The sequence below is a fragment of the Homalodisca vitripennis genome, chromosome 1 (assembly GCF_021130785.1).
Source record: "Homalodisca vitripennis isolate AUS2020 chromosome 1, UT_GWSS_2.1, whole genome shotgun sequence".
NCBI classification, from domain to species: Eukaryota; Metazoa; Arthropoda; class Insecta; order Hemiptera; family Cicadellidae; genus Homalodisca; species Homalodisca vitripennis.
In genome coordinates this window covers 194,071,241-194,088,762 of record NC_060207.1, presented here as the reverse complement: position 1 = coordinate 194,088,762, position 17,522 = coordinate 194,071,241, and the positions used below count along the sequence as shown (strand labels likewise).

The 17,522-nt window shown below is 34.7% G+C and overlaps 1 protein-coding gene across 1 annotated transcript in view; it reads left to right on the top strand.

Moving 5' to 3' along the window:
• The first annotated feature begins 3,726 nt into the window (after nt 1–3,726).
• LOC124354446 overlaps nt 3,727–17,522 on the top strand; it is a 47,511-nt gene continuing 33,715 nt past the window's right edge. Inside the window, exons 1-3 of the mRNA XM_046804899.1 lie at nt 3,727–3,899; nt 4,128–5,959; nt 6,436–6,729. Coding sequence (XP_046660855.1) covers nt 3,727–3,899; nt 4,128–5,959; nt 6,436–6,729 — 2,299 coding nt within the window. The remainder of the gene's footprint in view (nt 3,900–4,127; nt 5,960–6,435; nt 6,730–17,522) is intronic.

Here is a 17,522-nt window from a genome sequence, read left to right as displayed (position 1 = left end):
TGGTCGCCAGTATAGCTGATTATTGATAAGGCATAACCTCATTCATGGTGAACACTTTTAATCCTCTGACTCACTTTTTAACTTACTGAACTTTCAGTCTCCAAGTATTGAGTTCTAATTATACACGAATATGGTTTTAGGTTTGGTATTTGTCCAGAACCAATACATTAGTGTGATTTTTAAGTCAACTCAGGGTGTCAGGTAGACTTTAAAAGAGGTTTTAATAATAAAAAAGAGAAATCCCTCTCCCCGTGGAAGCGTAGTTACCCTACCCAGTCCTTGTCAGTACGGGGGAGCCGGGCCTTAATAGACAGATACACAGAGAGGGATAATCCGGGTTAACTCCCCAAAATGGAAAAGTATCTCAGAGAAAAAAAATAATAGGCCTAATTAATCGACAGGGTAATTTCAAATTCCTTTACAATTTAACCAGAAATACTTAACATTAGTTAATTTACAATATTGAATAAATTCTTATATAAAAACTAATTTCTAACATTACAAAACAATAATCATTAGATATTTAAATTGGATCAATTTAGATTAATAACTTTTAAGTACACTCTCCGCTAGCCATAAACGATATGGCGGAATTGGCAGTTAGAAAATTTGAATTGAAACTGATGCTGGCTGGACAACTAGACAAAACTTAATTAACTAACCCAAAGGGGCTTAAATTCTGAGAATTTAGTTTCTAACATGCTATATTGCCTCTATGCACTAACGATTACTGCTATGGCCAAAAACGCAAAGACAACAAGATTAACCTCAATTTTGCAGATCAATCATATGAAAGAGACAATATAACCTCAACCTAAAACATAAAATACAACGACACGCTTTAACACCATTCACACAACACATTCACGCAAAGTAATGTTATTGTTTAATTGTTACCATCCACATCCTGTCCTAAGGTGTGTGTGTTGCAGCGAAAATCTGCTGCTTCTACGCACGAACTCCTTAACTGAAGAGACAAAGCGAAGTCGAAACGGAAGATCCGTAAATATATCAAGAGCGTAAGCTCAAAGAATACGTTTGCATTGACACACAATTCCAAAAGCGTTTTGGCCGTCACGAGTAACGGATCCCAAAAGGGTCACCGGGCTCTACAAGCTTTCGGATCCCAAGAGGGTAACCGATCTCTTTGTGACAAAGCCTTGTCGCCTGGACAAAGATGTGGATGGTAACAATTAAGCAATAACTTTAATTTGCCAAAGTACCCCATTTTGCAAATCAGACTTTTGTCTTTGACCCTTTTGGGATCCGAAAGCTCGTAGAGCCCGGTCACCCTTTCGGGATCTGACTTTTGTCTTTGATAAACATTCACACAGTATGAAACATACACATAAAATAAATAAACGAAAAAAAACGTTGTACTGCCATTGTAATACGAACAAAACGGTTAAATTGTGAACAAGGTTCATAACAAGGTGTCGTAGACTTGAGCTTTGTGAAAGGCAGATAAGAGAACAATCATGGATAGGATAGCTGTCAAAAAGATGTAGGCAGCGATACCGTCACTAAAGTCTTTAAAATGGACAAATAAATAACATTATAGACAGTTGAAAAATACGTAAAATGTTGTAATTAAGACATACAAAGATTTTGTACGCTAAAAGGATGGCAATTACGAAAAGGAAGATGAAATACAAAGACAGAGCTAAAGGAAGCCTATTACTAGAAGGCTTCAGATTTGTCTTTGCTACATAGTTATGAAAATATTAAGATTTTATTTGGAACAATTGTGATTACAGCCCGTGATATAAGGGAAGCAACTGAATGTAAATCTTACATGAAATGACAAATTCAATGATGAGTATAACTGCTTTTACAGCTTGATGTTTCGTTTCTTCTAATGGTCTTATCTAGTTTATTTATTCACCCCATTGCCTGTAAGTTCTGCCTATGCTCGAACAATACACTGGATGCATCCCTATTCTCTTACCCTCATTGATCTCTTCTTATCGTGGTACAAATTTCAGTATACATAGAAAAGTAAAAAAAAAACATAAATGTATCGTATACTCATATAAATGTACAATGTAAGACTTACTTCAACGTCGAAGGATTGAACTACACCGTTCTGACACTATTGTGAGTCTACACAGCGTCTTGTGTGTCTACACAGAAGTTACAAGTTTGTTTGTGCTTGTGCCACTTCAGACAACTGGGTCGCAAGCTCCAACTATACGGCAGGTTCAAGTACATTGTACTTTCTTAAGTGGAACATTCAACACGGTATTCTAACCCAGTAGTAGCCTAGTCTCTGTACTCTCTCAAGTAAAACTTTAAAAAACTTCAGAAAAGAAAACATAAGTATACAGATTTTTAATAAATTGGTACGAATTCTCACAGCAGTTTTAATATGTTCATCTAGAATGAACCTGTAAATAATAATAACAATACAAGCAGAGGGTTCCATCCCTCAGCCCTGATTACTCGCCATCTTGTTGGGCTTTGGGCATTTGTGGGTTGTCATTGGATAGGTATTGTCTACATTCCTATTGACTTATATAATTTAAATCAGATAATAAGAAGTGTTTTTTTAATTAAGTGTATATATTATAGGTAGTGTGCATGGAGTACACTGAAATGGTTTTATGCGATTTCTAAGTTAGGCGTATTACATCGCTTTGGTAACATTTATTTATTTTAACCTAGTCAATATATTAGGTTAGTTATCCGCCTGATAATTCAGGATCCGAGAACCAATTTACAATCTATGTCTAAGTACAGAACCTAGTTTTTCTTGTAATTGATAGAGAACATTTTCCTAAGAAATAAATCGATTGTCAACTATGCTAAAGCTGTTGAAATATAAAGGTACCTAAAGGGTTAAAGATATGAAATGATATCGATGATGGTGACATCTATTATTTATGTGTCTAACGCTCTGTTTTTAGTATATAAATGTAGGAATAATATAATTTGAAAAAGTTATCGAGCCATATTTTTTATACTCTACCATTTCCGCCTGCTCCAAAACTATCGTGGCTTAGATCTAAGCCTATTTATTTCTTAGGAAAAATTCCTCTATCAATAAAAAAATTTTGCAAATTGGCTCTCGTCTCCTACACCATGAGGATTAGATTAGATTCCAAATCTCAAAACACAAGTTTACGATGTTTTGTATCACTAAACGAAAGCAAATGCCAGGAAAATCGGTTACTTTCACAATTATGACATCATAAAAACCGAACTTTAAACAAAATATGGTACTATAATCCAACATTACTCTGACTCCATTGAGAGTAAACCGACGGTAATCTCAATTAAAACATTCAAAACTGTGCTATGACTTAGATGTACTCTAATTAAATTCTAAGTGAACTTAATCTTCGAATACTTATTGAACTGAGTCGTTTGCACATGTACTTAGTTAATGTGAAATACCTCCAAAGCTTAGAAGTTGGCGGTAACACTCTAAGCTCTAACTCTCCGATATTGAGAGTAGAGTCGATGCAAGACTTGCTGACGGTAGTGGTTTTGAGGAAACCCTGATGGAGATCAATGATCGTAATAAACGTCTGTGTAATGTAATTCTTTACGGTATTGCTGAAAGCTCCCAATCAAACACTGAATCTAAAAGAAAACACGACAAACAGCAAATTAAACAGCTTTTGTCTGGAGTTTACCAGGAAGCTAACCTCGAATCTATTAAATTCTTTAGAATTGGAGTAAATAAGAAAAATAATTCCAGGCCGATAAAAGTCATTTTCCCTAATGCTGACCAAGCTCGAATTTTCGCCAAACGTTTTCTCCGACAAATATGCAAATGGTGATGGTGGAATCAGCATGTCTAGAGATCGCACAGTTAAAGAGCGAAATCATCTTCAGAAACTCAGAGCAGACCTTGAAGCGAGGAGGAATGCTGGCGAGAATGACCTTAATATAAGGTACATTAATGGAGTTCCCTCTATTTCCAAGTTGAAATAAAAAAACGCTTAAACTCCAACGGTCAAAAGAAAATCAGTGTGTTTTTTTCAAAACGTCAATGGACTGAGATCTAAACTTGTAACCCTGCGCCAATCTCTTAGTCATTCCGTATATGATGTGATTGTATTGGTGGAGACCAACCTTACAGGGGATATAAGTAATGTTGAACTTGGTTTCTTCAATTACAGGGTGTATAGATGTGATAGGACCTCTCTATCGAGCCAGAAAACCAGTGGTGGTGGGGTGATTGTGGCAATACGGGACCGGTTTGATTCCTGGGAACTCTCTCAGTCTTCTCTTAACATTGAATGTGTCTTTGCAGCCATGAAGCTAAAGAATTCTATTCTTGTCCTGGGTGGTGTCTATCTGCCTCCTAATCAAAACTCTACCCAATACATGGAATTTTCATCTGTTCTGGAGGAACTGTCAATTACCGTTCAAGACATACACCCATTATTGATTATTGGAGATTTCAACTTGCCGAACGTGGACTGGTCCAGTCTCTTTACCCACCTCAACAAATCAGCCCAATATATTTATGATGTTATGAATTTCCTTGATCTTAAGCAGTACAATAATATCTACAATGATCGAGGTGTCCTTCTGGATCTGGTCTTTTCTTCTGTGAACTTGCAAGCCCTGAATGCCTCAGACCCTCTTCTTCCTGTGGAATGTCACCATCCTGCGCTAGAAATGGACCTGGATATTAATCCTTCAGAAAACCTCTACTACAGTGCATTTGTTCCCAATCTAAGGAAATGTGATCTAGCCCATGTGTTTGACTGGGTTCAGCGTCTGAACTATCCTGTGTTTGATAACAGTGTTCCTGTCGAAGACTTATTTTCAGAATTTTGCTTCCAACTTAGCTGCACTATCAGGAGCGCATGTCCATCTAAATACATTGGTAAACGAGCCTTTCCTGTTTGGTTCTCCCTTGAACTAAAAGCTGCGATCATCAGGAAGAAGATACTTCATAGGCGCTACAAACAAACTCTTGATAATCGTCTTTATTATCAATTTTGTGGTGTTCGTGCAACATGTAGTAGACTAACGAGGGAATGCTACTCAATATATATTCAATCCATCGACTCATCTCAGAAAAGTAACGTTCGAGTTTTCTGGAGTTTTGTCAATTCTTCCAAGAGGACTCCATCACTTCCTTCTCGATTGCAGCTCGATCATCAATTTGCTAAAAATCCTCAAGACATCTCTAACATGTTCGCCAAGTTTTTTTCCTCTGTGTACAAGGCTCCATCTTCATCTCCACCTAGATATCACCTCAACGCATGTACCACTCTCTCTTCCTGCTGTGTAACCTGTGCTGAGGTGGAGGGTGTACTGAATTCGCTTGATGTGAACAAGGGAGCTGGCCCTGACGACATCTCTCCATTAATTATGAAATTCTGCAGTAGCGTCTTATCTCCTCATCTTGCCATATACTTCAACATGCTCGTGGCTGCCGGAATCTTTCCCTCTAATCTCAAATTGGGTTATATAACACCTATCTTCAAGTCTGATTCTCCCGCTGACGTCAAGAATTATCGCCCGGTAGTTGTTCAGTCATCAATTGCCAAGACCTTTGAATCCCTAGTTCTGAAGAGGTTGTCATTCCATCTGAAGGGTGTTATCTGTGCTGAACAACATGGCTTTATGAAAGGACGCTCGACTACTACTAATCTACTAGCCTTCCAAGATCACATTCTCACTGCCTTCTCAGAATCTCATCAGGTGGACTCCATATACACAGACTTCTCTAAAGCTTTCGATCGTGTAAGCCATGAACACCTGGTGGCCAAGCTTGAAGCTATTGGACTCAGTGGATGCCTCTTGATGTGGTTGAAGAGCTATCTTCGGGATCGTTCTCTTCGGGTTCGGGTTGCTGGCTGTTTGTCGAAGCCTTTCTCTGCTATATCAGGTGTGCCTCAGGGATCGCTGTTGGGCCCTGTTCTCTTCTCAATATTTATCAATGACTTGGTCCAGTACACCCAAGGATCAAAAGTTTTACTCTTCGCCGATGATGGTAAATTCTTCAGAACAATAAAAACCCTCAACGATTGCCAAGCTTTACAGAACAGTATTGATCTGTTGATGAAGTGGTGTTATGATAATGACATGTCATTAAATATTTCCAAATGCTCTATGGTATCTTTCTCCAGGTCTAGCACACCTATCATATTCCCTTACACACTTGAAGATCAACCCCTCTCGCGTTCCGTTCTCTGATGATAAAAGACCTTGGAGTCATGCTTTCTCCTAATTTAAACCCTCAAGAACATATTAACTATAATTGTAAGAGAGCTAATTCTGCCCTATACTTCGTCATACGGAACAGCCGCAACATGTTCTCTATTCATGCTCTACGAATCCTTTACATCCATCTGGTGAGACCCTTACTGGAATATTCTTCACCTGTTTGGAGCCCTTACTTGATTGGACAGATTGATGGACTTGGGAACGTTCAAACCCGTTTCGTCCGTTTTGTTGGTGTGCTGCTAGGCTTCGACTACCGCACTGCTCCAATTCATGATCTGCAACTTCAGTTGAACTTGATGCCACTACACACAAGACGAATAATCAATGACCTACTGTTCCTGAGGAAGCTGATTAACTCGAACATTGATGCCCCAGATCTACTTGTCAAGCTGGACTTCCGCACTTCTCGACACCTGCGCAACACCCATCTTTTCGCTAGACGTCAGTATGCAACCCAGTACTTGTTCCACAGCACTTTTCCTCGCCTCCAGCTGCTGGCCAACAGCATGCTGGACGACATTGATCTGTTTTGTACAAGTGAGGAGGCCTTCAAAAAGAAGTTGTTGGACTGGAAGGCACTGCATTGAGTCTGTATTCGGCAATCAAATCTGTATTTATTAGTATAACAAATGGTGCATGTTCATTAGTTTTTTTCCTAATTCTATTTACTTATCATGATCCTCAATATTTATTATAAATTATTGTTATTTATTTGTTATCATTGTTAAAATTTATTACGAATTCTATAGTTTATATTTTGTTACTCTAATACTGTTAATATTTATTAAAATTATGTAGATTTTATTTAAATTTACTAGTATAGTTATATTTATTGTAAATTATATAGCTTTATTTATTTTTATGGTTGCATAATGTTAGCTGTATTGTTTCCTGCATGTTTGGCTTGGTAGTTAGTAATTAGTTGGTAATTAGTTTTAAAGTCCAGTTGCATGTTTGGCTTGTCCCTTCTCATACCTTAAGTTTTTTTTTAAAGTTTTAAGTTCCGTTGCATGTTTGTCTTGGCCCTTTGTGTGTATAAGTATTAGTCATCTTGAGAAACTTTGTAAAACTGTAACACGTTGTAAATTGGTCTTTTGACCGTTGGAAGTTAAATAAATAAATAAACACACACTGATTTATGTAATTTATTGTAATTGTGAAACTGTAGATTATAACTTAAAAGGATGCCATATTTTCTACACAAATGAATTATAACTTCTAGAAGTAAGAAAAAACTGTTTGAAATTTAAGGAAAATACATTTTTTTAAATTAATACAATTTCAGAAAATTACATAAAAGTATAATGGATTAATTAAAGAAATTAAACGTATGTGTTTGGCTTACTTCAAAGCTGATTCTTAGAATTCTCACGCTTAAAACTTTACGTTGTTTCTACTTTCTTTTTAGGTGAAAATACTTTAAAATATTCAAATATAATTTTAAAAAGTAGGAGTACACCAATCCAGGTGTCGTTAACAGTCTTCACCGAGGCTCTATGTGTTACTATGTCACATGTAAAAAGTCATATCATTGTACTCGTTTATTTACAGATTTATTTATTCTGCGATTTTGTTTCGCTACCTCATCCATCAGACCAATGTAAGTAGCTTAGCTAACGCTCAGCAAAATTCCATGGAGTGGATGCACCATCAGCGATATCGATGTTGCTTATATAGAAATGAAGCATTATGCATAATTTCAAGTAGTTAGGTCAGTTCGTTTTCTATATATCGTGTAGACAGAGAGGCAGAAGTGAACACTCTCCAGCCCCTCGAGTTGACGCTCAGCCCATAACATAATAACATATTACCTAGCTAAGTTTCGCGTGGATTTATTTTGAAACGTAAAAACGAAATTAATAGTAGCAAAACGTGTACTCACTACGCAAGCCGAGAAAATCAACACCCAGTTGTACCCACGTGCACAAATCAAGGGTAATTTAACATCTTTATCTTAGTATTAGAGAAGACAGTTCGCACATATTAGGTAACTCGCGGTACCGTGTAGTATTATCAGCCGTAGTGTCGTGTTGAGCGGGAGTGTGTGTTTGGTGCTGTTACCTGAACTATATTTTGTCGGATACTACGCTTTATACGGCTTCTAATATATTTCCGGTTTTAATACAACTGCAGTGATAACACTTCCCCCAAATCCTTGAGTGGCGGTCGGTTGAAAGCGAGCGGATGGTTTGGAAACCGAACAACAGCACAAGGCTCCATGACTATATGAAATTTCAGGTCTGTGTATTTATCACCTTAATTAGTTTTATAGTATTCAGTCGACAAGGAATATTGCTCCTTAAATTTAATATTTTATGTAATGAATCGACTGGTTATAGCTTTAACATAGTGTTTTTATTTATTTAATAATTTACTTTTTGCAATCCTATCAATATTTTTGTGTTATATTCGTTAGCTTGTGGATCTAAGTGGAAGCAAAATAACAGCCTGTTTTACAGTTGATTTCTATAACTGTAAATAAATATTCTGTAGAAAATATATAAACAAGTAGTAAGTACCATAATTCAAAACTGAAGCTGTTATCAGTATTCTAGGAAGTTTGCATTCTCTTAATACTTGCGTAACCTTCATTATCATGAGAAACTTGATAATCATCAGGTGTTTCCATGGATAATATTAAAAATGTCATTATTAGTATCAATCTCCAACAGTATGGAACGTTTATTTTACGACAGAGTTTTACAAAAAACCCAACAGTAAAAATTGACTTTTAAATTAAAAAACGTTGTTTAGCTTATAAATATTTCTAAATGGTCGACTTCATGGGCATTTTTGGGTAGCTTGCTAAATGAAGTTTTCGATTATGTAAACAAAACTTTCAGGAAATGTTCAACATAAAACGCATGATGGAGTGGTCAATTTAAATATAGTAATATTTTAAATGATTGTCACAATAAAACTAAGTAAATACCTAATAAAAAAATAAAAAAATCAAATAATTAAAATTAGCTACAGAATTGAAGATGAGGCATTTAATTTTTTAATTGAATAAGAATATTTTTGTCAGTTTTTAAGAAAGTTTTAGTTCTAATAATTATACTCAGATACCCCCTCCCTCACAAACGTTTGAATAAGTATTTTGAACAATTGTTTTTATTAGTCGAGTGGTCCAGTAAAAATATTTATACAGAAAAATAACAACATTTTTTACCATCAATACTATCTCAGTGAAAATAAAGTTGAAATGTGGGAGACGTTTGGTGATCTGTGAAACTTAGAAATTTTGAGTTAGGACGTGCCAAGATTTTGGAGTTGCATTAAATATTACACGCTCCCCCATTAGCGATGTTAGTAATATATGCATTTTTAGCAAGCATGTTATTGGGTCAATGGGTCAGAATCTTCAAAGAAAGGCTCTCTAATTACTCACTAACTATTTTGTGTCTCACTAATTAGACAACTTATTTAATACTGCTCTACCACTTACTAATCGACTTCAGCCGAATAGCCGTAGTGTACCTGTCAAAATGGGTTTGTGAGACTGATGGTATGAAAATAGGATAATGCTACTTGTCGTGCCAGGTGAGGTGACTAAAATAGTTCAGGACTTATTTTAAGAAGAATCTCAGACGTACTATTCCTTACCTGAAGATCTTGGATGTGCCTATTGACTGTCTGAACCCTAGGGTGCCCCGCACTAACTCAATGAAACTATTTGGTTTCCAGCACTAATCTAACAATTATGAGCTCTTTTAACCTGTGTCTAGAATCTAAAGAACAGTCAAAAAACCTTTGTTTAAGGATTTAAAATTCTTATGAGGCAATATCTTCACTTTCAAACGACATCTGGAAGATCGTTACTGGTGCTTCTAACGACGCAAATGGTAGACATTGTTTATATCTTGGCGATTATGTTATTATAATTTATAATAATTAGTTATTTAATTCTAATAATAGTTAATTAATATTTACTCGTTGTACTTTGACTTATTACTGTAGTACCGTTAAGCCCATTATAAGTATATTTTATTATTTTCTGCGTTGTTGAATTCTTGGTACCATAATTTGTATATTCTGTGAATTCTTAGGGACACATTTATTTGATGCATTTATCAATGAGTGTTAGTGTTTACAAGGTAAGACTAAATACTAACACACATGATGTGGCGTAAAAAGCTTTGATTAGGTTGCATGTACCACCAACTACCAAATCAAGTCTACAGCTCATTTTATTCTCGAGATGTCCTGCGGAAAAAACGGTAAAAAAGGAATATTTACGTATATTTCCGGCAGACATAACTGTGGCTACCAAGAAGTATTGAATCTAGTATTGGGGTGGTACAGAGTAGTAAGTTCCTTGGAATGAATAAAAGTATGTTAAGCATGCGAATTAGGGATTCCAAATCATGAAAACAAAGTCAAACACACCTGGTCGTCACAAGCTCTAATCTAAAGTATCAGTCTTCGAGTTATATGTTAGAGATAGTGCAGGTTTCAATCATGTCTGCGAATTTTATCAATATCAGTTGTTTGTTTCAAGTTTGTTATTGACAATAGAAGTGTTAAAAGGATAATAGGATTTCGGACATTTTCCACCGCTATATTAAAAATATATAACACTAAGTTTCGAGGATTGAAATCTGTCCTCTTCGTTAGGTGAGAAGAACACACACACACACACACACACACACACACACACACACACACACACACACACACACACACACACACACACACACACACACACACACACACACACACACACACACACACACACACACACACACACACACACACACACACACACACAAACTCAAAAGCTACAACATGCATCAATGGGTTGTCACTAAAAAATAAAGATAAAAGAGAAAGAAAAATAATTAAACCCGAAAACTTATCTCCTGGTCTTGACAGGAGAAAATTAACCCAGGAACTGTCATTGCACAGAATGCGGAAAATAACGGGCAAAGGTAGAAAAAAGTGGCTAATTTTCTTTCTCCTTTTTCTTTTCTTTATGACGATCCATTACAGCAAGTTGGAACTTTTAAGTATATGTATATATACCGTCTTATCGCCTGACGAAGAGGATGGATTTCCATCCTCGAAACGTTGTATTATAAATGTTGTAATATATAACGAAGCCAAATGTCCGAATCGAATTATACTTTACAATGTGGGTTACATTTAACTGACCACTACTCTTTTCTTCATTGCGCTCTAATACCTAGCACATGCATGACTTGCCCAAAACATCAATATTATGCTGGGTTACTATATCATATAGTGTGAGTAAAATATAGCATTATTATAGGTCTAGCTGAGTAATTGATATTTAAAACAACAAATAACACTAGTATCTAACGCTTCCAAGGACAACAGGAGTAATCCATTGTTTTCTTTTGGTTCTTCCAGTAGTTACATTAGAAACTGGTTTTACAGCCTCCTTTCGAGAAGCTGTATACCTTAATGATGTAAGTAGAATCGGAATGTTTTAATTGGATTAAATTATGATTTCACTCTATACACAGTGCCACCAGAAATTATAGAATATCAGACAAATGTTATAAATGATTTAATATTATCAGTTCATTTTTAGTATCCATTAAATAAAAGTTACTTTCATATTGGCTAGTTCAAAAATTAGATGACCATCTTGATCCGCCATCTTGGATTTATATACTATTTTAAATACAAATACGGTCACGTGACTTGTTGCTCAATGTCTCAATCCGTTAAAATAGTTATTTAGAATACTGTAATTTTCAAATCCGTAGTTTGTACTATCCAGAGTTTTATTCGTCCATATTGTTTTGTAACATGGGTCAAAAACATGAATTAAATTAGTGATTACTTCTATGAATTAAGGGAACGTGTTTAATAATGTTACAATAAAAGTACCACACGCCACACCAAAAAAAGTTAGTTCTTCCCTAAAATAAAGAGGGTAATTTGAGATACCGTCAAGTGAGAAGGGAAAGTGATGCCAACACACAGTAGTGATCAGTGAAATGTTAGTAGTTATTAGATGTTGTCAAAGATTATAAGTAAACGACTCACTGTAATGACAATTTTAATGCATCAACTTTTACTAAAATATTAGTTTAAATATAAACAGATTATGATTACCTCATTTCGTTTAGGTATTTACTAATTAAGCTTGTAAGTCCTATCTTTCAAAAGTATCAACTAAACCTTCATTATAAACATAGCAGATTTAGAAATTATATGTTTCTGAATAACTTTTTAATAGATACAGATTCGAAAAAACGGTTTGCATTATTCAAATCAATGAACATAATATAAAACAATATATAATAATGATCCTATTCGTATTCATAAGTTAGAAGGTTGGGAGCTTTAAATACAGAAAATCTAAAATACTGCATGAATTATTTACGAGTCAGTTCACACCGCATCGAACCAGAATAATAAATGCAAGTTATTATTGCGTCCATATTACAAGTACATTTATTTGAATATACATTTATGGTGTTATGTTAGTCAGCTTATGGTAAAAATATCAAAGAACATAGCCAATAGATAAAATGCACCTAGTAATGTACGTAATATGACTACACAGTGATTATTTACAATTAATTACAATACATAAATTACACCTCACATCCATTTAAAGATCTTGGATTTACATAGCTACTAAATATTTGTGTCCAAGTAAAGCAAATGTAAATATTATTGTTTCCAATTAAGTCGTATATATTATTGTTTTTAATTACGAAACAAATTTAAAATTTAACAATAATAAATTATAATTAAATATTTTTTGTTCAGTTATGTAATTGGTTTCGATAGGTTTGCTTGATATAATTTGCAAAAGATTCGCTTGGGTACGGTTTGCTACTTTTGCTTCACGAATAAGAAAATATAGATAATGTAAAATTATTGAAAGCAAATGTTTCTACAACCACGAGATACATAAGGCGCTGTGATTGAAGGTTCGTTGGAATCGCCTGAAGCTATGTTTGATACTTTATTAGGTTTGTAGAGAGTTTTATTGCTTTAGCGTAATAAAGTTATCCTCCGACAAAAATCAATGACAGTTGAATGTAAAGGTCAGTGTGGTTGAAATGTTATGTGGATTAATAAGTAAAGTTTTATATAATTCCAACATTGGATGGTATTCTAATTAACATATAATATGGTGGTGTGTTAAGCCTTCTTGATCACATCAAGGATTTAAATTTCGAATTTTAAACATTTAAAATTGATTCGGTTTTTTTGGAGAATCGCTGAAAATAACTCAGATCTATTAGAAAATAAATGCAAAAGTTTCTTCTTAGATTTTCAGTTATTACTAACTGAACATTTTCTACACATAACTGTATTATTTCCTCCCAAAAAAATTGCTCGTATTTTCAAACTGATTAGAGAAAAAGGATTTCATAAAAACAATTCCCATAAAAATGAAGAACATAAAAAAATAAAATTCCTATAAGATATATTATTTTTAAATAATAATAAAAACTTAATTTTGCAACGATTGAATTTGAATTCGGCATAATTTATGGATCTTGTAAATACTATGAGATTTAACTATAAGTACTTTTAGAAACATACTTACAAGGCGAAGATGTTATTTAACTACGTGTAGTTATTGAAAACCTTTTAAAAATTGCCTTACAATATTAATGAAATTTTCGTCACCTCTAGAATATAAAGTAATTTAAAAATTCAGATGAACATGGGGCATCATAGTTAAAAAGCGATAAAATACTAAATTCGTATTGGTGGAGTGGAATACTGTTCACAGAGCGATCCGACGGCCAGGCCTAGGAACTACCATTTATGTGACAATTCAACACTAGGAATTTGTAGATTTGTTGTAGTTATTAACCTCAACGAGAAGTCTGGGTTTGGATCGTCTTTTTACTACAGGAAAACTCATGTTTACCCAGGATATGGAGCAGATAAACTGTTACGCAACATACGGTTGTACTAGTAGAGGGTCGATACTGACCCCATGGGTTTATACAGATTATGAGATGGGATCAACAATCTGATTTAGGTGTCTAGTATTCCCGCAGAGCACTGGCAATAATCGTAGTACTCACTTCCAAAAAAGTCCGTAGGCTCAAGTTTCACTCCAATGGGCTCATACCATTGTATGGTTTATTTTGTGATTTATTCAATCTGGCTGGGCAAGAACGACGCCGCATTACATATCTTCTGTTTCTAGCTTTGCACGAATAAAAGTAATACTGTCAAAGACTGCTGATTAGGGATAATTTTCCGAACGCCATTAAAAAACACAAAAATCCTGCTACTCTCGCTGAGCTGCTCTTGCCGAAGCTTGCTCTTTATCCCCTTCTGGTAAGACCCAAGGTTGTCACATGCACCAGTCTTCGATCCATGAGGTTGCTGTGAAGCTGTCAATAAGATAGGCAGGAAAGCGGTAGTGGTTTTCTCAAGGTGACAAGTATGACGTCATCCCTTGGCGGAATTGAATATATTTAGCATGGCCAGCATGATCATATGTTTCCCACACTGACCCGTTTCGAAGGGATCACCATCCAGGCCACCAATCTAATTGTAGAAATGGCAGTCTGAAAATCCTTTTGTTGACCATACAGCCTAAAACCAGTTTCAACAGCCATTCGGAAGGTTTCCCTGGGATCTTAGCCAAAATATGCAACGGGGATTTGGGATATTCGCACCCACATTGATAAGAGCGAGGAGTTTGAATTTCTATCAAGTGTCGAAGATTCTTTTTTTGAGCGTTGCGACATTAGGCTATGTCACCCTGATAGCCCTTAGCACATCCTCTGAAAGGATAATTTGTCTGGGATCATCTATGATGTCTTTGACTTCCGTGACAGGATGGGTCAAATGTTGGATATGAAAATACTGCCCACAATCGGAAAATTCATGTTTGGGCAGACCTTCTGGGCATGAAGGTAACGGTAACTAATAAGCCTAAAATGTTATTTGATTATTTCCAGGCATTATAAATAGAATCGGAGAAAATACATGTTAGTTATGTTCATATTATTATTTATATTCTTCGTTTTCCTCGTTTAGTGACGACTACTGAAAGCAGACGTGATGGAGGGTTGTGGGAGGAGAATGTGTGGGTGATATGAATATTATCGAGCATTATCAAGAGCTTACCTGCCCACTAGGCATCGTGGTTCCACTAACGGTTTCTGGAATAATCATCAATGGGTGGAAATATAAAAAAAGAGGCGATGTACTTTGACGATAGGTGCAGTTAATATACGCCTACGCCTAAAGTAAGTTCAATACTTTGTATATTTTTAAATAGAGTATTGTAAATTATGTCCTTTTCAGAAAAAAATACCACTGAGCAATCTTTAAAAAATGTTTATAGAAATATGTTTGCATGTCAAACCTCCGGTTTCCTGGAAATTTTAGAAATAGGACGGATAGACTCTGGATATAGTTTGTATGGGGCTTTACTTAAAATATTAAAATATGTGATGCAATCTCTACGTAAAGGTTAAGAAAACTGTTGATATTTATCAGATAAAAAAATTTAAGTAATTAATTTTTGGTTAACCATCTGTGATTTTATTTTTGGATGAGGTAACTTCGGAATCTTTCTTTATTCATGAACACATTGTATAGTCTTGTAATAAATTTAAGTTTGCATTCATCAGAATGCAAAATAAAAAAGTCTAATAAAACTGAGTTTTGAGAAACGTAGCTCGAGGGATCGCTCAGTTTTGCCAACTCGATGGAAACTCTGCCCGGGCTCGCACATAAAAATAATTTCAATCAAATGTTTCAAACTTTTTAACGCGTTACACAGAGGCCTTGGGGATATAAAATGTTCGAACCGCTTCTTCTTTGTCTTAGTTATCATTTAATTTTCGAATGTATTAACAACTGTTATGATATTTTGATTTAGTATGATGACACTGTTGATTATATACCAATATAAGGAGATTTAATTTGTTAGGAAACCCATTTTTTGTTAATTAGAAATATGTATACATATCGCATTGTGTTTGTCTCATCAAACATGTAATCCATCATTAACATGATTACGTCTACAATCCTTAAAGGATCGTTAATTTGAATCGGAGTAGACGTTATACAAATAACATGTTTGTTACTGGAGGTAATAAAAACGAAAGAAGCAGAGCCCGAGAACTAAAACAATTTTTTATGAAACTGCTCTGAACATGGATATTAACCACAGTTGGCAGATATTCATAGAAATCAGCAAACAAATTTCTAAACTACAACAATAGATGTACAGGGTTAGGCTGACCATCCAAATGGTACGCGTAGCTGCCACACTAACTTTAACTCGTTTTATTTCTCATTTCCCTCTAAATTGGCCCCACAGAATCTAATAAAATTATGTCCAACTTTGTAAAAGAAATTCTAAAAGAACTTAATTAAGAGGAGTTTTTGTTGGATATTCTTAATGTAAACATTGGTTGTGTGCACCAATTTAATCGCCTATTTCCCCTGAAAATCGTTTCAAATAAAAGTAACCTTTAACAATATTCAGAGGAAACAAAAAGTTTTGAAATAGAGCTCTAATTAATTAATGTGTTAGCCTAAGTAATAAGGAACAACACCAAACCTTTCTCAAGCCTAATATTGAGCTATTCTTTAAGTAAAAATATCGCAGGAGCACTTTTTGTCGCGTTTTCCAAATTACAAAATGCCTACCTTAAACAATACAAAACATGCTTAGTTTCAAAATAATTCTGAAACAGCAATGTACAGTAAACTGTATATAAAATAATATGTCCTTTTGAAATAAACATTATTGTACTTGGGAGTTTTATTTAACTCTTACATTTTAAAAATTGGAGCCAAAATATAATTATGTATTATATTTTAAAATGTTTAGTTTATTTACAAATTGATTTAAATAAAAAAAATTTAATGTTCATTTAGCTTTATATCTCAGAATGTTCTGTAAATTAGTCATGATCTATCATTTTATTGATTTTACCAGTTCGCACGTGCTAAAATTGCAATTTTCTAAACATATTTCTATTCCGGAATTGAAGTTATTTACAACTCCCAGCTCATTCTCAGAACTGAATGAATTTTTCCAGATTTCTGATTTCCAGGATCCACGATACGTAATTATGTTTTTTAGCTGCCTCTCAGTGTTTGCGTTTTTAATTAACATTTAACCCTTTTCCTAGTATTTTAGATAGGGTTCTTTTAATTTATCTCAGATAATTTCGTTCCTCAACGTCTAGGAAACGAGAAATAATTAACTTTGGGTTCTAAAAAATTCTTGATTTACGTTTTCTAATGAGTTATTGCAATGTGTAAATTGACTTAAGATTGAACTTGAAGTCCTTTCCTTTCAGATACACCCCTAAAATGTCTCAATACGTCCAAAAGTAGGCCCAACTTAT